Source organism: Aythya ferina, assembly GCF_964211825.1.
Source record: "Aythya ferina genome assembly, chromosome: 3".
NCBI lineage: Eukaryota > Metazoa > Chordata > Aves > Anseriformes > Anatidae > Aythya > Aythya ferina.
The window spans coordinates 43,362,815-43,385,786 of NC_140298.1; the positions used below are offsets into that span (position 1 = coordinate 43,362,815).

General features: G+C 43.2%; 1 protein-coding gene across 1 annotated transcript; it reads right to left on the bottom strand.

Annotated features, from left to right (window-relative positions):
• Positions 1–226: 226 nt before the first annotated feature.
• LOC311435112 (uncharacterized protein C1orf198 homolog) lies at positions 227–22,761 on the bottom strand. The gene is made up of 4 exons (XM_084515751.1): positions 22,342–22,761; positions 14,348–14,398; positions 4,664–5,215; positions 227–2,694 (listed from the first exon to the last, which is right to left on the bottom strand). Exons 1-4 carry the CDS (start codon positions 22,687–22,689, stop codon positions 2,638–2,640), a joined length of 1,008 nt encoding a protein of 335 aa, XP_084371877.1. The 5' UTR covers positions 22,690–22,761; the 3' UTR covers positions 227–2,637.
• Between the last annotated feature and the right edge of the window lie 211 nt (positions 22,762–22,972).

Genomic DNA, 22,972 nt, shown 5'->3' on the forward strand with positions numbered 1-22,972 from the left:
GATAAAGCAAATTATTTCCCCAGACAGTCTCACTTAGAAGTTTGAAAAATGGCTGTAGTGTAGAGATTTATTTTTTTATTTTTTTGATATGAAAAACTTGGTTTCTAAATTCTAGACCAAATTGTTCTTGACTGCCTCTTAGGGAAATTCAAGATGTACCAAACAACTCCAATGGCACTGAGGAGAGCAGGGTGCAAGCGACAGAACACAAAGCAGTACAAAAGCCTTGTATGTTCTATTTAAAGTGACTTTATTAAAACATTGTTAATATAAAATGTGACCAAGTACAATTTTTTTTTGTAAGAATGTTTAATAAAAACATATGAAAGAAAGAAGGAGCATCAACTCTTGTCAAAGCACAGGAAAAACCTACCAGGATAAGTAAAAAGTTCTGCAGCATGTTCTACCAGCTGGTCCCAATGTGTATTAGGGTAGAGTTAGCCAATGGAAGAGACAGACAGCCCAGGTTCTTCTTTAAGAAGCTTCAATGTAGTCAGCAGAGATTTAATGTAACGCTCCTCAACAGTAGGAGGCTTTGCTTTAAGATCTGCCCCTATCAAAGTAAGATTAGAATGCATGTCTTTACACTGGATTTAAAACTTTTCAGCAGCTGAATGCATAGAAAATTAGGTTCAATGGCAAAGGTAATATCCAGGGTTAGCATTCGTCAGCTTCGAAAAGAAGGTGCAAGTCAATACTAATTATACACCTAAGGAGGTTTTGCTGAAGGTGTTCTAAGCTGTATTAATGCCGGATGCTTGTAAGGAATCCTAAAAAAAGGGCAACTAAGAAAAAGCCAGCTGTAAAGCCTAGGCCAATAGAAACAATGAAAGTATTTTGTGAACTGCTGAATGCAGAGACAATATCCCGAATTACAGGAATTTGTACATCTCGAGAAGGATGTAAAGAAGCTTTCAGAATTCTATAAATAAGTCTGTGCAATGGCTTATACTCTGGCAATCTGCCCCCTTAGCTACGAAACCTTTTAAGAAAACACTTACTAGAAAAACTGGAGGTTTGGGGCTTCTATTTTTCAGGGGGTAGGAGGGCAGCTTACGGCATCTTCCTTGATCACCAAGCAAGTTTTTAATGCTCTATCAGCACACAATGCTTGTTAGGAGTAGGCGGTACAGCAATTAGAGGCGAGGACTCTTCCAGTACATTTCCAACCCTTCCTGTAACAGCCTCACAGCAGGCAGAAGGGAGCCCTGCAGCAGCCGGTTCTGCACATGCAGCTGCCACGGGCGTCCAACCAAATGCCAAGCACTAACCCAGGAGAAGCCTAGCACTGGTACGGTCTAGTAGATGGAGACCTTCTTAGGGCTTTGGCGGGGACCTGCTCGAGCCGTTAGAGCCCTGTGTTTTGCCTTCTACCCCAAACAAATGCTACGGGACTATTGCTGAGGTAAAGGGAAGGTCAGACCTTTGGCATCGGAGCAGACCACCCACTGGTTGTGCGTAGGGGAAGTTAAGGCTTCGAGGTGAGGTAAACACAGTGAGAGTCAGTGTGTAAACCATGCTGCATTTCAGAGACAACGGACTCACATGACAGCTAACCTTGTTCTCTACATTTAAAACACCACACGAAGATCATCCGAAAGCACAACTGCTGAGGGCCACCTTGAGATGCCTCTTTGCACCTCGGGAACAAATGTAACCCAGATGTCGAATGCTACCCACCAGGAGGAAAAAGCACCAAAGTTGATAAGTCCTTGAGACGATAAGCTGCTTAAAAAAAACAAAGAAGCCTCATACAGCTACGACCTCCCATAAACATAGTGGTTTCCTGACACAAAGGTAATCCACACTCCAGCAATCACCAATGCTGTGCATCCAGCACTACTGCTAAGAGTTATGCTCTAGCAAGGAGGCAGTGAAATCATTAGGCTTGTGTTCCCTGAAGACAGTTTCTCCCAATCGTAAGGTGTTGTCTCGTTTCCCTTCCGCCCCCAAGTCTTTAATCCAAAGACCAGAAACACCCGTCATTTTCCCAGGTCATTTTTCTAACACTCTTCTGGTTAACTTAGCAGATTTGTAGGGTACAGACACAGTGCTTCTTTGGATCCATCATTTTGGCAATGCCTTTGCCCTCTTCAAAAGAAAAGTATTTTCAAAAAAGTGGTATAAAAGTTACTTTCAAACTAAATGAGATAGAGAAATCAATACAATTCTTCTGTAAGTGTATTTTTCATACTGTTTTTGCTAGTTATCTGAAGTACGGAGTTCTTTGCTTATTGGGAACCATTGCATATGCTATGTTATGCCATTACTTACAGGCCATGCTAGCAAAGTTTCACATGAAAATAGCAACCTGTTTCTGTAGGTTCCACTTCTTGGATGTGGAGACTCGTTTATTTCTCTTTAACGAGTATTTGGTAACTTCTCCCACCTTCTCAATACAGTGGCTACTAAAAAAATTTGACAGATTTTAAAAAATAAGTCCAAATGAAACCACACATCTATCACTGTTTAAAAAAACAAAAATGCATCTGGTATTACAAAAGTTTATACAAAGGCAACATTTAAGAGTTTGAAAGTTACTTCTAGAAAAAGACACAAATACTAGTAAATTAACACACAAGGAGAAAGATATTCCACTCCTTCCCAAAATTGGTTTGAACTATTTTGATGCATCTTTTACCAGTTGTCTAGAAAATCAAAGCCAGTCTTCAAGATAACATTGCTTGTACTAGTCTGCAAGAGAAGAGAAAGAAAATGAAATGAGATGTGGTTGTTAATTATGGTATTACAAACTCAGTACTTGACTGCTTATCTGCAAAAGAAAGCTTAAAATGTTGTCTGCCGCTATTTCAAGTCCTTCACCTTGCTCTAGCATGCCTAAGAACCTATGCCAGAAAATGCTAGACATGAAGATACACTCATGATGGCTAAAGAGGCAACTCCAGATAAGAAAAAAATCCTTGTAGTGGTCTGCAGGGAAAATGCTATTTTACTCATGAAGATCAATTTTCAGACTAGAGTGGGAATTGCAGAGAATGAAACAAAACAAAACAAAACAAAAAACCACCACAGAGCATAGGCATTACTAATTCAAATGGATTGTCTGTTACAGTGACAGGCAGCTGCTTCCAGAAAACTGCATGTTTTAAACCCTGCTGACAAGTTATTTTACCAGGCTTTCAAGAACGTGCTTGCTCCTGCAGCACTGCGCTGCCAGCCATGACATTTGAGGCGATTTCACCTTTTAGGAAGACTGCTCCAGGGACACGTCTGAGTCTCTGGAGCCTCTTCCTAGAGCATGACCTATCTTCATTTCCTCTTTCTGGAATCACTTCCCTGTTTTGGGGAAAGAATCCAGAAAGGAAATGAGAACTATTTCATGGATCTTTCTCTGCTACTCTGCTCACATTTTGACATGGGAGGATTGTTTCTGCACGGAGAGGAAAACTAGGCTTTTCAAACTATTCCAGTTGGCTAGAAAACACTCACAGAGGAATTAACGCTGAACAAATCATTAATTTGTAGGAAATCATGGCAAAGTCCTTATCTAAAATTAAATAACTACTGCAGTCACAATTTGTGGCAAAACAGCCTCAGAAGAGTAATGCCTTAGCTCCAGGAAAAAAAATAATGGCTAAACATAGGGCTCCAAATGCTGAAGTGGCTTAAGTAATGTTCTCTCGTAAGTGCTGCCACTCACTTTGCTTTCAAGTATGTACCTCAGCCTGCATCTTTCTGACCTTACATCATCTTGTTTGGAATTTAAACAATCACCAGTGTGAAGATATGGTATGAAAAGCTACGTGACATGCTTGAGGTGTACAGCAATATGTCAGGCGTATGCCTGAGTGCAGTGCTACAGACCCCAAACAGAACTGCACGGCTTTGTTTCAACCACGACTCTCCTTCTCGGCTTCAGTTTTTAGGCTTCACATCTCTTTCTTTTCTTTCCCTCATCATGTCATATCCTGTTGTTCCCTCTCTTTTCTCACAGGTCAGCATCTGCTTTTTAAATAGCTCCAACGGGCTATTGAGCTGCTTGAGGATATTTTTTGTTGTTGAGCTATTTGTTTTTCTTTAAGAAAAAGAAAAACACATTCAGAAGGCTAATTTTGGGAGCTCATTCCATTTCCATTTTGGACTTCAAGAGAAAATACTTTTGAAAGCTGCCCAGCTGCTTGGGACAAAACACTGGGAAGTGGCTGTCGGGCTACTGCTTAAAACAGCTGAGAAACAAGCTCACCATTCACTGCTAAGCTGCGTGTACCAAGAAAGTAGCCTAGACTCTAGCTGATCCACTATTCAAGTTGAGCTTTTTCCAATAAGTGTTCTGCTGTTTTAAGAAAAAAAATAGTTTTATTTATTTATTTATTTATTTGATATAGTAAGCTCTTTACCCTAAAGTGTTAGGTAGCTTGCTGTCAGTCAGCCAACGGATGCCACGTCAGTGTTTCTGTTATCATATCCAAATGATGCCCTCATCCTATGAATTTTACTGTATTAAAAAACACTTGACTGAAACAAACAAGAGCAGTTAACAGGTTGTTTATATAGACTTCCCTAAAGTTGCAGGTTAAAAAACAGTAAGCTTAGTTATGGCTTAATGCTTATGGAATTCCTGATCTTCCAGAATGACCTTATCATATTTTAATGTGCTGAATTTGTTTTCAAATTTAAGGATCATGGACACAGCAGTCCTTACCTGTCCAGGCGTTTGTGGATCTGAAAGTATAGTACCATCGTTATCTTCCTTGTTTGTCCTAGAAGATGCCAGGTACTGCGGCGGGTCAGGAAGAAAGAAATCATCTAGAGAACTAGCAGGGAGCTGAGAGGGTCGAGGTTTCTCCCATTCGAGAGATACAGAAGGTAGACTGGGGGCTACAGACTTCTCTGGTTTAGTTACGCTGGGCTTCTCGGCTTTCACCACCTCCTTTGGAGCAGACTCCTGTCTGCAGAAGGAGGGCAGGGGTTTCTCTCCTTTCTCCATGGACTTGATCTGGCTGGGGGTCAGGGACTGGAACTCAGACTTGTCTCCTTCAAACTTGGAGCGCTCTGCATTTATCTTCCAGAAGGAAGACTCCTCATCCTTTCTGGGTGCTATCAACCCATCAGAGCCGGGGGTCTTGGCAGCCTGAGAAGGTTTAGGGACTTGGACACCAGGTGCTGCTTTAAGTGGCTGCCTCTGTTCGTTTTGCAGCTGGGCGCCACCTTGCTCTTGTATGGACAGAGATGCAACGCTGAACTCCATCTGACTCTGTTCAAGGTTAAAGGAAAGAAAAAAGAGTATTTCAAAGCCCTTCATAACGTCAGTTTTGAACTTCTGATCTTGATGCGTATAGATAACACCTTCACCAACAGCCAGGCAACTCCCACACAGCAAAGCTAACTCATTTTTTCCATAAATGTCTATCTTCCTAGCTACATTATAACAACTAACAAAAGACTGAAATGCAAGCAAATGTAGGAGTCCTAGACCTGCTGTAGAGGAGTCAGGCAGAGAGAAAACAATCATACAGTGCCATCCGAGGTAGAAGTGCATAGCTTGCACGGCTCTGAAACATTAGAATAGGTGGGGATGCGTCTTGAAAGCTACAGATGTTTTACATGAGAAGATTAAGCAAAAATGCACATGCTTTACTGAGCAGCTGAAAAGGCCGTCTTCCAGTAAGGTCTTCAATATGGTTGGCAACATGTTACAACTCCATCTACTTCCAAGATCAAAAATTAGATGCAATGGGTGTGTGTAATAAGCAACTTTTATGATTCTAATGCCTAAAGTACATCTCTGAAATAAGAGAAACACCTCCAGCAGGACCAGTTCAACACTTACTCCAGAGCTGTTTTGCTTTTACTCACAATGAGGATGGCTGTACTCATTTCTGAGAAGTTACACTGGGTCAGGGAAGCAAGTGACCAGAGTTGAGGCATGAAAACAGAGCTTGCAAGAGCCACCTCAAAGTGAACAGTACCACAAAACGTTCATTTTGCTTACCGCCACTCCAATACTCTTGATGTCATTTGGGCACTCTTTAGGCTAAGAAAAGTTAAGCCTTATTTCACTCTGAGGAACCCCCAAGTGTTTCTGTATGTACGAATAGCACACCACAGCAAGTGCCAGAAAAGAGCAATGTCATGCCTCGTATTTTGTATGGAAAATGGAACAAACAATGCAAAAAAACCCCCTGCATTTACAGTTAGAGCTGCACTGTTGTCATTATGGGCTTGACTAGCTTTCAAAAAGCCTAGAGGACGTTTCAGATACTAGATTTGGTTATTACCTGCTGATACTTTTGAAGTTCATTACAAATTTGTAAAGTTTTCCCAATTCTCTCTTTTTCTTGTCCCCTCCTGAATAAAATTGCAGTAGCATCTGTGGACCTAGGTTTAAAACAAGTCCAAACTGCTTATCAGTTTTACTAGAAGTGTTTCAGACCTCTGTTACTGAACATGTTAAGTTCAGATGGACTCTAGATCTGGGACTTGCACACCTAGCATTTAATAATCAGAAACTTCTCAACAAAGTCCAAATGTTAACCCTGCAACTCATTATTTATAAACCAAATTTGTTTTGAACTGTCAGCTGCGAGCTATACATAAATGAATCATGAATTAACTTCTGAAGTTTCTAAAGAATTCGATACCTTGGGTGTCTTTCCAAGGTTATGGGCAAGGAAGCAGCAGGTTGCATGCTTCCATTAGGAATATACTGTGTCATCAAATGAGGCAGAACATAAACGCTGTGAGCAATTACAGCTCGGCTGGAATCAGGTGCAAGTCCTTACCAAAGAGCTCAACTCCCTGCTCCACCCTCAAAAAACAGAGAGGGAAACCACAACGCTTTATTTTTTATTCGTCTTTTCAAACCCAAAGTCATGACTTAAAGATAAGAACAGGAGATAAATTCTGTGTTAAACCACCTAGGAGTGCAATGATGCTGAAGATGATTTGCAGTGACTGCCGTTCCCTGTATTAAATCATAGGGATTCATTTCCCCGAGGTCACTTGGCAATACTGTTGAATTGAGATTTACCACCCTGAAATTAAGATGCATTAAGAGTCACAGCTGACAAAATCCAAGCTCAAAACAATACAAAACAAACAAAACCCCACAACACAATATAAAGTAGACCTGCATTTCCCCCATATCAAAAGAAAAACGTAATTTTTTGGGGTTTGTTTCTATTGCACCTTGTAAGACTTGATTCCTACATGACAATGTACTTAAAACAATGCTACTTTCTGTCCTTCAGGAGTAGCCTTTTCCTTCTTGTGAGCAGCCTGTCCCAAGGCTTACATAGGAGCTGACACTAGCTGAGGGCCATCACAGCAGCAGTTTCAGTAAAACAGCCAAGTGCCAAGAGCAGAGAGGGGCCACCCCAGCCCCACACCTACCAGATTGGTGTTGGAACCAAAATCAGGGCAAAACACTGACAGAAGGGCAGCGGGGGCCTTCTGGATCAAAAATAAGAAAAAAAAGCAAAACCACCAAGATGGCTTTGCTCTTCAGCAGTAGCTGGATACACAAATAACATCAGGTCTCCTGGAAAATCTCTGTGTTGTGGAGCAGAAGCCACTTCCTGTGGTCACGTCGTGTTTTTTTTTTCACAAGGGCCCAAACGTCAGCTGAGAGCCCTGGTTTGGAAGCAGCTGGCTGCTTCTGGTGAAGAGGAGAGCGTGGCACCACAGGAGAGCCTCGGGCAGTTTTACCCTCTCCAACCCACTCGTCGATGTGTGTCTGGGAGAAGATATGCCTTTGTCTTATAGATGGAAGACCTTGCAGTGGCACGGAGTCGCACACATCTTTGTATTTTCACAGGACTGTGGATGAAGCAGTCATCCCAACCCAAAACTGATTCCGGGGAATAATGTACCAAAATAAGACCACAGTTTGAGTAGCTGAAGTGTGAGATTGAATCTAACAAAAAATAGAAGCTTGGTTTGAGAAAGAAAAATATCTGCTTCTCGGTTTGGACACAGCTTCTGTAATTTTGCTCTCAATTCTTGGAGATTTTCATCTTTCATGTGGTGAAGGAACTTTTTGAATATTCATTAAATCCGTTTTCTGTGTAGATGTTCTGTCTAATTTAAACTAAATCTACTTTATCTACCTTTGAAATAAAAAAGAGCTAACCTCCCCTTTCTTGGTCAGTCTCTAATACCACATTCAGTGCACAGCTAAGGGTGACCATAACTTCCAGCTTCACAGGAAAGGCCCACACAACGTTTAAGATCACATGTTTGTGTCACAGCCTGGTTTGGAGATCAAATAGTTCCTTCCCAGGAACTTCTGGGGATCAGTCACAAGTTTTCTATTTTCCTTGAAACATACGACATTTCCGTTTGACTTTATAGGTTATTTAAGATGTCTGAACCCCTGAGAAATGCTGCTGATGAAAGAAAACGACTAATACGTAGTATCTTTCAAGTCACAAAATTGGTAATATTGACTCATGGCAGCAGCTGTTCCAAAGAGAGCTGTGCTGTGCGTTTGCTCTCACAAGGCTGATGGTGCTGCTGTCAGCTGAAGCTGGGCAGTTGAACATTTAGCAGCAGAACTGCACTTGTGGTGGTCTACTGACACTCTTTTTGGGGAAACAAACCCAAAACATTTTGGTAAGATTAGATAATCAATAGAAAATTGACATTGAGGCACAATTTGGAATTGTAGGGATTGGTTTTCAGTCTCTTTCATAGGCTTTGTATGATTTTGAATAAGCTACAATTTTTGGACTTTAATTTCCCATCTAATGAATAAGATAAAAACACTTCCTTTCCTACCATTTGCCCAAATTATAGTTCTGGAAACTGTTCAGCTCAGAAAGTATCTCAGTAGTTTACAGACAGGCTAATACAGTTCCAACTGCAATTTCTATGTGTTATCAAATTCATATAAAAGCTATCAACAGCAGTAGTATTTTCAGGATTGCCTGCAAGAGCGAGCAGTTCTCAATGCATGAGACAGGGAGAGAGAGAGAGAAAGAGAGAGAGAGAGCAGACACAAACACACAAAGTACTATTTTGAGGAAGAACAAACGTAGAAGTCTGTTGTTATTGTTTTTGTGTTATAGATCTTACCCCTCTGGTCCCAAACACCTGCAAGGAAAGGGTTAAAGTAAAGGATGCTTAGGTCTTGGATCATCTCTCTGTCCAATAGATTAAGAAGAAGAAATATTCAAAACTGTAGCTTTTAGGAATCTGTGTATCCACCTTTCCTTCAAAAGACCATGGAAAGGTATCTATCAATTTTATTTATTGGAATAAAAACATTGAGACCTAACTTCAGCATCCCACAGGGGGGAGGGACAATCCACCAAATCATAAAACCATCTGTGTATGCTCCTGGGAAACAATGCAGCCTGAAAGGGAGGAACCCCACACTTCAGGAACCTAATGATGATTTAATAACACTGTATAGAATCACGTCTCGTTCCTAAGTCTATATTATAAACAAGATGACCACAAAGAACCCAGGAGCTTTTTGTTTTGTTTTTAAGCAACTTATTCACTCATCAGGAATGTGTAGTATTTTACTAAACAGACACGCAAACACAGCCAAAGCAAATAGTTTTGCTTGGCAGCCTGAAAAATCTCAATCGTTGGGACAAAGACTGCAGAAATGCTGTCAAAAGCAACTTGTTTCAAGCACAGCCTGATATATGCAGAGGTAAGAAAGCCAAGATAAAAATGATTTAGAAGATGACTTTGGTTTGCTGAATGGACAAAACCAGAATAAACATGGACACAAAGTAGTTGCAGTTTTTGCTTTGTTTCCTGTGCACACAGTGGGTGTTTTCAGGAGCTTTTCAGAAAGAAATCCTTAGGTCAGCAGAGACTAATGGCAAGGGCAAAAATAGAGCAAAAACAATCTGAGTAATTTTAGTCCATACCAAGAGATAATGTGGAAGAGGCACAGCACGTAGCTTCAGGAGAAATTTCCTGATCTGGACTCAAGTTTGTCACTCTTTCTGGTGAGCCTGAGCAAACTCAGAGTATCAGTACCTGGTATGTGCAAGGTTTTATGCTCAAAAACAGCTGTCCAAAGATTGATGCAGGTGCCTGAATCCTTAGCCAAGACCAACTGGCCATGCAGATTAAAATAAACTTTGAACACAGCTCCTATTATCACAGTTTATTTCTTTTGCTCAAGAATTCAAACTCAACAGTAGTCTAGCAGCGCTGTTTTTTTAAATATCTGTAGTCTAGATAAAAAAGGGGAAGCAAAAACCCCAAATCTCAGGCATCACACTTCTTACCTTCCAAGAAAGTATTGCCATTTATGCCAATTAGATAAAAATAATTGCACCAAATTAGAGGTTGAAAAATTAATCTAATATCAGGCTACTAAGCAAGGAGGGAAAAAATATTTTTTGCTACTTTCTTCCTATTTAAATAAATAAAAAAATTAAAAAAACAGCTAGGAGTTGTACAAGTCAGGATATTGAAGACTGCCTTTTAGTTTTAGCCCTTAGATACAGGAAACACAATTTGTATAATACCATGTATTTGATTTATAAGTAGTACATTTTTATTTTCTTTCTCAATCATTGCTGGAATTAGATCACTTCCATAAAGACATAAAAAGGTGAATTCAGACACTGAGATAGCAAACAGATTACTGGAGGGGATTGAAGCTTGATGCTTTTTTTCCTTGTCTTTTTTTTTTTTTTTTTTAATATCACACCTTGAAGGCTTTTCTTTTCAACTAACATCTGAGGGGCTGTCATAAGTCGTAAGTAAAAGAGAGCTGAAGGAGAAAAAGTCAGGAGCTTTTTAAACAAACAAACACACAAAAAAAGCAACAAAAAAAATGAAAACAAAATAAAACAAACAAAAACCCCACACCTATAGAAAGGACGCTCTACAGCTACATCCAAAACTATTCTAGCTGTAGCAAGACCAACATTTTTTTTTGATGAGCATGTTTCTGTTTTAAACATCTGGAATGAAACCTATTTTAGTTAACAGCATGAATTAGAAATAGATTCCAACTTATTCCCATGCTGCTCTATGTGTTCGATGTGTTAGTTGAGGCAGCAGACTGAAATATTTTCTGCCCACTACTAAATTCATTGAAAAACAACAACAGCAAACAACACAGAAAGTTCTGAGTTCAGGAAAAGTTTCACAAATTTTGTTTCCAAAACCAGGCGTGATTCTTGTTTTCCATTTCTGTCTTGAGGTCCATGCCGAGTTTCACTGATTTTTTACATCAAACAGACCAAGAAACCTCAAAGCCTAAACTCAGCCAGAATGTCAGCTTTCATCTCACTTAAACCTGAAGCCGTAAATAGAATGACCTAAATTCACAAACCTGGCTTTAGCTTCAGTTAAAAAAATGTAGCCCACATTTCATGATGTGTTATATTCACGAGGACTCCACCCATGAACCAAATCACTCTGTCCAACTCTGTCCCTAGCTTTAAAATGTCAGCTTATTTGCAGTGCCATGAGAACATGTTGCTTCCTAAGTGATTTTCCTTTTGAGAAGTGCTGCAGTTTTCTATTAAAAATATTAGATCCTTCAAATAGCTGCCTAACAGCTAGCTCAGAAATTTATTGTTTCTATTTTTTAACCTGCAAACAAAGCAAAGAGGTAAGACAAGAACTTCAAATCACTTCAAACAGCTTCAAATGCTAGAGACACTCATAGGAGTATTTGATATGTTATGAGCAACTTAATCTTTATCTCACATTTGGGTTTAAAATGAGAGCACAGAACATTTACTTTTGACAGAAGAGAGGTTATCGAGCCCCCCACCTGCATTCTGTCCCAAACGAAAGCAATTTAGCACACCGTTCTCATGGCAAGTGGAACAGCCACGAAATCAGGGAATTTGCTGCACTAGCTACTGTAAGAAAAACGTGCCCATGCCTAATCAGCTGGAAGCAGCACTGTCATCACTGCAACAGCTGAGAGCGGCTCCAACCTGCAGAAACCATCCCCTCCCCTCTTCCCTACTGTTCCCACTACCCTCTCAGCTGTCCTAAAATAGTTGTCCTACAGGCAACTACTGATTTCATTACTTTATATTTTTCGTACAGTCTCAGTGTTAAAAATAAAAATCAAGCCTATTGGCTTTACTGATTTAAGTCTCTGTTTTCTCCTCCTCTGCAAAAGTAGACATTAAATGTCACGTTCCCTTCTGTAGGTAACCCAAAGCTAATTGTACAAAGCTGCAAGAGAATGAAGGCATTCTGCCAGCACGGCTATAGTGTGGGAAAACAAAACAAAATAAAACAGAACAACTCCTCATGAGCAGGAGATCAGGGAAAAGAATATTACGGAGAGAACAGCCCATCCTGAGGTAGGGCTAATGAAATGGGAAGAGTCTGATAGGCTAAAAAACAGTGGGAGATCTGGCTAGCAAGACTCTGAGCATGCATCACAACACAGCAACCTTATTCAGGCTCATTCAGGCTTTTTTCTGTTTCCCCATGCTGGACTGACTGGGCAAGAATATTTTCTACTCGGGCACTACCTCACGGAGAAATTGTGTTCCAGTATTCTCCTGCTAAAGTACTGGTTAGGGACGAGATCAAAGAGTAAGCATGAAGCAAGACATCAGCCTTTAGGAGCAGGAGAAGCTGAAGGGTTGGGCTGAGACTGCCACAGCACGATGAGGCACTGGGAAGAAAACAAAAGGAGGAACCCACACAAAGCAACCAACCCACACGCCACGAGGCAGGACAAAATGGATTCTCTGGAGCTTTGCTCAAGGAAAAGGTTATTCAGCTTCTCACCCTGCAGCCGAAGCACAGCTTTTATCTCCCTCCGGTCAGCAAGGAGGGAAGGGGAAAGCCAGAAGCACATTTTGATTAGCTGAGACAAATAATTATTCCTAGAGCAGCCTCCCCCCACTTCACTTTTCTTCGGCAGTCACATGAGGGCTTGCATGTCATTCTGTGATCCTGTTTGTTACGGAAAGGCAAGAAACTGGAGCATCATCCTTTCCTCTGAGACACCAGGAGGACAGTAGAAAGAGTCAACAACAAGACAGAGCCTAGAAATATGATTACACCTGCCATGTTCCCAAGACGGAGTTTTGGGGTTTGCATCAAAAAGTATGGGAGAGACAACATAACTGTCTCCAGCATACGATTTATTTCTCCTTACTGTCAATGAGTTCCACACTCTTCTCACCACTCTTCTTGAGAGATTCACCCAAGCACACGCACATTACAAGCCGCTCTAATATTCTCCTAAAAGCCTGTGGCTGCTTCTTCTAAGAGTACTGAAAAGACAGGAGGGTTTCACTGACCTAGCAGGCTCCCACCGCCAGAAACCCTCCTGACCCAGCTGGTAACACAGATGGGGTGCTAGCCAGAGGCAGTAACCTTGAGCAGGAAGGCTCACAACAATTTTAGGGCTGGGTCAACTGGATTAATTTAGTGTTCACTGGCGTTTCCAGGTAATTACCCTGCATTAGCCTAAGATTATATACATAAGCTCATACATGATAACGACGTATTTCAAGGGCGAAAAAATGAAGGTGGGGGAAAAGCAGCTTTCTCTGGCAGATAAATCCAGAAAATGAAAGGTCTGAAACGTGCGATTAAATTAACACGGCCACCATTCCCAGCTGAGAAAGGGTGCACTGTGTTTTCCCACTGGAAACATGGTACAACTGTGTTTGTTTCCTCACACTGCAAGTTCACAAACATGGGGAAATCTGGCTCTATTTTAGCCTTATGAGAATCCCATTGTAAATGATGCTTTAACAAAATATTGGGGGCAGAGTAAAGTAAAAAAAAAAAAAAAATGTATAAATATATATACATATAAAACCACTACAGGGAAAAAAAATAAATAAATTTTGAAGGAGCTGCCTTTTGGAAAGAACACAATGCTTTCAGCACTGCCCCAGGTTAACCAGTTTCATTACACTCTACTAAATAACAAAAAGATGAAGCATAAGCAAGTCTACAAGAAAACAGAAAATGACCTTCTAATGAAGTTACTAGATACATGTACCCTTCTCACCCCATTCCCTAACTACTTAATTCCTGCCTTCAAAACTGAAATGCAGTTATGCTTTCCCAATAACTGACACGCATTTTCCAGGTTCAATTTCCTGTCCTCACAAAACATGGAAAATGCTTTTGAAAGTTCGCAGTGAAAAAAAATATCAAATAATTTGGAATGAATCAGTTGTACACCTGCACTTGAAGTCAGAACATCAGTGTAGAAAGTACATTTTGTGGTTTTGTTGCCGTAAATCAAAGTACACCAGCCCTGTCCCATTTGAGTAGGGTCACTTTACATACAGCTCCCATAGAATCGAAGAGACATTGGCCTATCAAGTATCGAAATGAAGATAATACAAAAGCAGAAGGACCAGCATCAAATGACAAACCAACATTAAAAATAAAAGTGCTGCATATTCACCTTCGTTTCCCAGGAGAATGGAGCCGAGTGTTCATCTTGCCAAGTTATGTCCTGAAATAAAATTCAAGAATGTAAAAATCAGAACAGCGTTACCTGCTCAGAGAATCACACAGGTTGCATTGTGCATCCATGTTGCACTGCTGGAAGCATCACCACCACGGCAGAACTAGCTCGAAAGTGAGAGCACTACTTCTAGATATCACTGATCACATTTTAAGACTGACTGAGTTCTCAGAGGGAAGGACTACCGATTAGTATTCCAATTTAACCTGACAATTTAACCCAAGTATATGAAGATTTAATGTGGTCTAAACGTCTGGAAATGATTTCTCTATAAATTGCTTTGAAATATATTATAGCTCCAATTTTCTACTCTACATGCTCCTCGGTAGCTACTAGCAACACACAGGGATAGAATTAAGCAGAGGAACGGGGGCCTTAGGGAATTAAAGTCCCAATTTCCCCACTCCACAGATGGATGGCGCATGTGCAAGCGGGCAGCCTCGTGGCAGCACAAGAGCTGCACATCCATCCCTCCAAGCCACAGCTGGGCCCGGCCCCGGCAAGATACAGCTTTATGCACGTTAAGAACAATTGTTTTGAAATAAGTATTTGGTGCTGTTTAAGAAAGAGTAAAATCCCAATCTGAATCCAAGCAGTGCCTCTCTGGGAATGTACGGTGAGGTTTCATGAGTATGGGAGACTCTGGTCATGTGCAATGCTGCAGGAGAGGGGTGGGGAATTCCTTAAGAGCTTTAAGTGAACTCTGCTGGTTTTGATCATTACCGTATTCCAGCTTTATTACTAGGGCCAGAATGAGTAATGGGATAAAATTTAGGAAGCTATTAGTATGAAAATAATCCCAGTTTGACAAATTCAGGTAATTTCTTCACACAGAGCATGCCCTCCAGAACGACACGCAACCCACATCAAGAAAGAAGGGGTGAAAAATAAATAAATAAACACACATTGTGCACGTTTTTTCGTAACTTGCAATAAAATGGTTGCACTTTTAGTTCTAGTCATGGATGAGACTCATTTGTACACTGGATGCTCACGCTGGCAGAGGTAATGAGTTGCAGCCTCCACACCAAGTGTAACACTGCTTTGCTACCACAGGGGAGGCACAAGAGTCGGATGGATGGATGGATGGATGGATGGATGGATGGATGGATGGATGGATGGATGGATGGATGAAAAAAGGCCTGGAGTAACCATGCATAAGGACAGGACAGGACAAGACCTGGAAAGCTTGTTTCGCACTTCTAAATAGAACTAGACCGTGTTTTAAGCTAACTACTGGTCAGGAATCTGCCATCTAAACATGAAAATGTGGCGATCTCCAACTCTTCCTCACTTGTGAAGCACAGGGTTTCTAGCAGCAAAGTGTTTGTGGTATATGACAGTAACCCCTCACTCCTTTGTGAGGATATAAAAGCAAGATTCACCTACCTAATTCTTTACTGGCCAAGATCTTAGGTGAGGATGGATGAAAATACTTCTGAAATCTAAAGAACCGGGCTGATCAGAGCCCACCTGAAAGGGAAAGCCTGGGCTCTGCTGGACGGGGCATTCTGACCAGAAAGGAAGTTCGACACAGGAAATTGCCACGAACACGGGTGTAACACTAGGTTCTCTCATTCTAGGAAGCGGATACTCTTATTTGTTACTGTTTAAGGGAAACAAAGTGAGTAGAAGTCTGTTTTTATAGTCTGTTCTATCAGAATTTGCCCTGGGCAGTGCTGCTGACCGCATGGGAATGCCACACCACTTAGTGGGGATGCCTTGCAGCAGGTGAGCTGTCAAATTCTTTCAAAACCCTTTCAGAACGGGATCTTTCGCATCTGAAACGGGCAGAGTGGTAACCCCACCTCTGAAGGATGCCTGACAGGAATCACGGCCCGGGGGGAACACATGTTGGAAAGAGCATTCAGTGAGCCCAGCTGCTGCATTAAGGCTCACGCACTGGAGGTAGGACTACAGTCCCTGTGCCCACGTGGGGTCTGGGCAAATTAGTTCTGGCCTTTAACCGCAGCACTAGAGGACAGGAACAAAGTCCAAACTCCCACATGCTGCCGTGGAGCCTCACAACTCCAGATGTTAACAGAGCTGTCGGTGTATTTTATCTCAGGAGTTTAAAGGAAGCTTCCTCTTCTTGTCAGAAGGCTCACAGTTCATGAGCACAAGCTGGAGAGCAGGGGAAAATAACTTAGTATGAGACTGATCCCAATAATAAACTGGGACAGATTGTAGGTCAGCCAGTTGTACACGTATGGGTGGCTTAAATGAACTCCTATTAGCTGTCAGACATTTCCAGTGGAAAATAACAAAAGGAAATCTTGTGTTGGTAACAAAGAGGGCACGTTAAGTCCAAATAGACCTTGTAAAGGACTGTGATACAGGTCCATTTACACAACATGCAAAGCAGCCACAAACCAGCTGGCAACAAAACTGGCAGCAAGGCAGGACCATGTCGTCCTGGATCCAAGACAGACAGTTCTTTCTTTTCCTGTATTTGGGACAAGCATAGGCAGCGCTGAAGGAGACACCTCTTCACCCGAAGTTCTCTGCACGTCCTCAACTCAGAGAAGATGCTGGTGCTGCCAGCAGGCCCTACTGACAAAACGCTGCCTGAAGAGGGACAGGAAAGCAGCACGGGGAAGACTGAGTGAACATATAACATTGTCATACACCAGGACAGATCAATCCCTACAGAACAGAGTGAGTCAGCTTTCCACTTACTAGAAATTGTTGTCTTCAACAACCACTGAACTTGTGGGCATATAACCTCAATCTCCAGCTTCGGTAGACAAAACGCTCCTGAAATGAACTAACGGTATCTTGGTGCTGTTGTTAAAAGGTTCTTATCAGAGACAAGACCTAAGACTTCGCTGGGTAATTTCTGAAGATATAAGTGGCAGACACCTGTTAGGCTGGAGGAGCTCCCTGAAAGAAAAGCAGATTTTCCTTCTTCCACATATGGTTCATTGTATTTCAGGCTCCACTTCCCAGCACACTTGCACTTCCCAGCCAGTAAATCTGAAGAGCTTTGCCCTTATTGAAGAGGTCTTCCACTGGATCTAGCAATCTATTTCATAACACATGGTTCGAAGCTTCAAGGAGTTGATGTCTGTGGTTACCTGAAGTGTACCTGAAGCTAGGATAAACAGTTACCAGTTCTGTCCACTGTCACAGAAGGGAAGGAAGTTTGTGGCCTCCATCTCTTGTGCCTCAGAGGACACGCAGAGGCCCGAGTGAGCAGCAGGAGAACAGCGCAGTTCTGACGCTTCCTCTCTGATGTGCCTGATGCACGTCCGTCACCAACTCAATCCCAGAAATAATTTTGCTTTCTGTGCAATAAACAAGTTCTCTCATGCTTGAAGAAAACGGGAGCAAAACCATAAACAATTTTAATATTCACAAAAGTAAATGGAGATTTTTTTCAAAAAAAAAAAAAATATCTTTGAGGCTATTTAGCATCAGCACGGATTAGAAGAGATCCATATCTGATCAGCTTTTGTTTTCAGCACACAAAGCTCTCTTCCAGAAAGAAGCCAAATAAATAAACTTTTGTTCACCAGTGTTAAAGAAACCATTTGTAAGAAAGAGGACCTCATGCAACATATTTCATAGCTTAAAAAAAAGGGGGGGGGGAGGGAGTATAGAGAGAAAGAGAGACAAAAATCTGGTCATACACTTGATTTCAACAACCAGCTGCAGAATATATTAAAAAGATTCATGTACTATGCTGGCTACATGTAGGCACTGCATTGCCAAACAGCATGAGAATTTCGAAATGGAAGACACTGGGAGAAAGATGCCAGGCTGTCTGACATAAGCATTGCTCAGAGCAGCTGACAATGACCATGCCATCCCAAAACTACCATGAAATGCGTTCCTGTGCTGGCAGATCCATCTCAGAAGCATTATCGGAACAGGACTTGCTGGTTCTTGTGGTTTAACTGTGCTCAAAAATTGTACTGTGTTTTTTATTTAAAAAAAAAAAGCACAGATCTATAACAGACATTACATTAGAGCTATTGCTATCTTGAATACTTGCTGCTTTAAAGCATTTTTAAGTAGGAGATAAAAGGGTTGATCCTTTGGCTTGGTTTCAAACCTCTTAAGGCTAAGTAACACGAATACAGCACCCACCTTCAGGTAGGTAAGTCAAGCTTCCCTATTAAAAGATGGGATGAAACTAACAAAACTCTCTTACCTGTTCCTCCGCATAAACTATTCAACATTTTCTAAATCACAAGGCATGTTCTTCAACAAAAAGTTTATTTATTGTTAGTCCAATTCTTTGAATTGTTCAGTAACTCTGAGTATTCAATATGCCTTAAAAAAAAGAATTAAAGATAAAAATAGTCAGAATCTATGTGCACGTCACACTTGTGGATAAACAAGGATGGTATGGAGAGATGGCAGAACTTGCTGTAAGCTAAATATCTAAACTGTCCTCCACCAAACTCAAGGGGGAGGATCCAGTGGCATCAACTATCATCATGTCAGATGCTTAACACAATTTATGATGTATTTCAAAAATACCCCCTTTACATGTATATTACTTTTACATTAAATCCCAAATTCTACTTCCAGATTTTTCTCTGCTCAGTTACCCCTATTTTCTACCAGCTGGGGAAACATCAGCAATTGAAGCCTTCTTAGGGAAGATGAAGCTCTGCTTGAAGGTTGCAGCATCCAAAAGCCCTTGGCCAAAAGACGTAGACTGCCTGGACACAGGCAATGATGGTGAAGCAACAAACAGTTTTCTGTTGTGCCCACATGCAGATAACAAGTCACTAAATCTTCAGCAAACAGGATAGAAAATCTTTTGTGGGGGTGTAAATGACCCTGTTAGCCCGGAAGAAACAAAAATATATGCTTGACCTGGAGCACATGACTCTAGAAAACAGAAACTGAGGGGCAAGAGATGTTTTTTGCGAAGAGCAGGTGTTGGAAAACAGCAAGGTCTGTGACCCCATACAGGATGTGAAGCTGGTGTACTCTGGAGCCTGTTTCAACTTGCAAGTCTTACTTGACATCGCGAAGCTGACGGTGGACACGTCAGTGGCTGGCGTTTTTGATTATGTGCATCCTCACCATGAGTGTGGAGCACGCAGGTAGACGTCAACCGCGCTGGGTGCCACCCAGCCAAACTCTGTGGTAGTGAAACAGTAGAGTTAGAGAATCTGGTTCCTGTCCTTCCATTCCTTTCATCGAGCTTTTTGTAACTTTTTAAAGTACACTCAGTTCTTTGACAGCGGGATGGCAGATTAAAAAGCAGCACTTGAGATTCACAGAGCACACACATCTTCAGGCATTACATCGGGGTCTGGAAGTGCTGCAGGGAGGGTGAGGTAACGAAAGGGAAGGAGCCGTGGGACTCAGGCGGTTCCAGGCATTTGCCAGCAGTCACACATGGTGCCACAGCACTCTGGCACTACAACACAACTGGATCGTGGCTACAGGTTGCTGTGGTCCTGCTACTGCGCATCTATTTTCTGTCACAGCCTTCCCACGCGGGCAATGTACTGAAAGATGTTTTGAAAATGTAAGAAATGGAAATGCTTATACTTTGAGAGCTTGCAGTCCTGCACTAGAGGTTCAGGAAATCGGTTTGGTGTTAGAAAAGATCTATGGGAAGAGGTGGGAGGAGAAAGAGGGAACAAACCGTCCAGAAATATAATGTATACCACTAAATATATCCTCCGTACCAGCTTATCCAAGTGGCCACGTGCATTAAAGTGGGAAGGAAATGCTGGGAGTTCTGGAAGGGTAAATCAGCATTTTCAGCATTCATCCTTGTTTTGCTTTCTCCCAAGTCCTCCAAAGAGCACGAGGAGAAGGAGATTAATATTTCATGCTTGAGCAAGCACAGGTAGATCTCTGCATATTTCAGCACTAGTCACCAGGGAAGAAGAGCAATACTTCTGTGGCCAAATGTGACACCTGTGGAGAGGGCGTCACCAAGGACATTGTTGGACCAGCACGCTTATGCTGTAAGGGCTGCAATATTAATTAACAATTTGGGGGGTATGCAGGCTACTCTCTGCTTCTTTGCCTCAGGATACCCTACACCAAGAGACAGGGACAGGAGCCAGCACCAACCTAACTGCCCTCTGAGCAAGTGTGAGGTGACCGCAGTATTTTCAGCAGCTACATCTTACGGACAGCAGCAGCACATTCGGTATGCTGTCAGCTCAGAAGGCAGCAGGGTAACAGAGCTCCGTAGGCAAAAAGTTTGCAAGCCTGGAAAGTTGACCTGGAATAGCAAGGGACTGGCCGCGGTGGCTCTGTAACAGTAGGACGCGGAGGAGCAATTACTGAGCCAGGGCAAATGTCCAAAACTCAGGTCGGATGCCAGAAGGGGAGCGGGGGGAGAGGAAGCTATCAGATGAGGAGCCAGGAAAAGCTCCGAGGCCCAATAGTGCTATTGGAAGAACTAAAATGGGAATGGAGGATGCCAAAACAAGTGGAATCTCTTTCTTCAGAAAAGCAATTTATATTAACTTCAGCTTGGAAGTCAAGGAGGAAGTCAGTTGAGGCAGATGATTCCAAAATTAAACACTTCGCATCGAGTATTTTGATGAGCCACGATTTCTTTAGTTAATGGTTACAAAAGGGCTAAGAACAACACTAAAGAACAACATTGTTTGCTTCATAGCTGTATTTTGGGGGAAGAGGAGAAAGAAAACGACTTGCCAAATTTCAGATGGACTCTCTAGTTGTACTTTTGTTGAGCAGGAAATGATTATTTCCATATGGTGCAGCACAACAACCTACTACATGCTTGCTTTCCTTCTGGATCCACATAATTCAAAGCAGAAATCACAGCGGAGCTGTCTGAGACCGGGAAAGCTGAACACATTCAGTTTCCACAGCCATTAACCTCAGTCCTTTCACAAGCAACTTCAAGTTTAGGTTTCCTTGCAAAGACTGCTTGTGCAAGCAAATTTGTCCATGCCCTTCTGTACACTCTTTTTCACCAAAAGTGATGGTTTATTACCAGAAAATATGTACCCAGAATTTCTGGTATCGCTGGCTATATAAACTAAACATGAGCATATATTGGCTCTAGCTGTGATGTGTGTGCTGCACGTTGTCCTACCTTCCCGACACACGAGGCACCACAAAGCCAGCGAGGAACCACGATGCCTCGATCACTTCTTCCAAACCTTAGTGCACAAGATACCGGTGAGGTAGCTAAAAGAAGCGCTGCTCAATTTAGACTGGATGATTACAAGTGCAGGAGCAGACTGCCCTGTTCTGGCAGCAGTCACGCAAGCTGATGAACAATAGGTCACTTGAAGAAATCAAATGAGCAGGAGGGGAGATATGGGCTCTGTAATCACACCAAGACTTGAAAACAAAGCAAAGCAAACCAAAGGAAACCTCACACAAGGAGTAAGAGGGATACAGGGTGTGAAGAGATGATTGTTAGTCCTTTTTCACAGCAGCACTCTCCGTACGGGGACCAGACCGGGCTCCCCGTACCTGCGCTCTCCACCACACTCTGCCATTGGGTAGGTGGCTCTCAGGAGCTGCAAAACCCACACTTTTTGTCGCCTGTCTTTCCACACCCTGGTTTTTCCTGGCACGTCCCGCGGAAAAGGCCACATTTTCTGAGGTGTCAGAAACCCCAGGAGCCGGGATGTTTTCAGCGCTGCATTTTTAACCGCGTCCAAAATCAGGCGCAAAGAGGAAGGGACTCAACTCGGGGCAAACACTCCCTGCGCTCCCTTATCCAGCCGGGGATCACACCCAGGGCGGCCGGACAGCTTCGGGAAGGCCTCCTCTCTCAGCTTATTTATTTATTTTTTAATAAAATCCCCTCCGGGATGGCTCCTGCTTCTCTCGGACCAACTCCGCCGGGCCGCCTCCAACCCGCCCCGACCCCCTCAGCTTCCAGCGAGCACCGCGCCCCGTCCCCTCACACACACACAGCCCCTGCATGGCGGATCCCCTCGGGGCTCGTCCCCCTCGGCTACCTCGTCTCCGAAGCGCACCAGCTTCTGGCCCGTGTTGAGGCGGAGGCTGGGGTAGGAGGCGGGCGGCGGCGGCGGGCGGGCGGCGCCGCGGTGCGCGGCGTAGCGGGCCTGGACGTGCGGCTCCACCAGGCAGCGGTCGATGATCTCGTCCTGCTGGCGGGGCGGCAGCCGCTCCCACTCGGGCCCGTAGCGCTCGCGGATCCGCTCCTTCTCCGCCATGATCTTGCGCGCCATGGGGCTGAGCGAGGAGAAGTAGCTGAAGCGCTTGCGCTCCCGCTCGTCCAGCGGCCGGTTGCCGTTCATCACCGCCGTGCGGGAGGCGGCGATCGCCGCCGCCATCGAGGCCATGGCCACCCCGCCGCCAGCCCCGCACAGCCCCGAGCCGGCCGCGCTCGCACGGCGGGAGTGGGAGCCGCCTCCTTTCTCCCTCCCTCCCTTCTCCTCTTCTCCTCCCTTCCCTTCCCGGCTCCGCTCCTACAGACGCCGCCTCCCCTCGCTCCCTATAAACGCCGGCCGCCGCCCCCCTGCCCGCCTCCCGCACGCCCAGCGCTGCTGCCGCGGGGCTCCTGCAGGACACGGGCAGGACCCGGGCAGGAGAAGCGCCCCCGGCTCCCGGCAGAGCCCCTGCGGA

Excerpts from the sequence above, each read along its gene's own strand:
- LOC311435112 (XM_084515751.1), bottom strand. The coding sequence starts at position 22,689 with ATGGCCTCGATGGCGGCGGCGATCGCCGCCTCCCGCACGGCGGTGATG. Across the intron at positions 14,399-22,341 it reads TGGTGCGCTTCGGAGACGAG|GACATAACTTGGCAAGATGA; the intron begins GTAGCCGAGGGG and ends ATTTTATTTCAG. Across the intron at positions 2,695-4,663 it reads ATCCACAAACGCCTGGACAG|ACTAGTACAAGCAATGTTAT; the intron begins GTAAGGACTGCT and ends CTTCTCTTGCAG.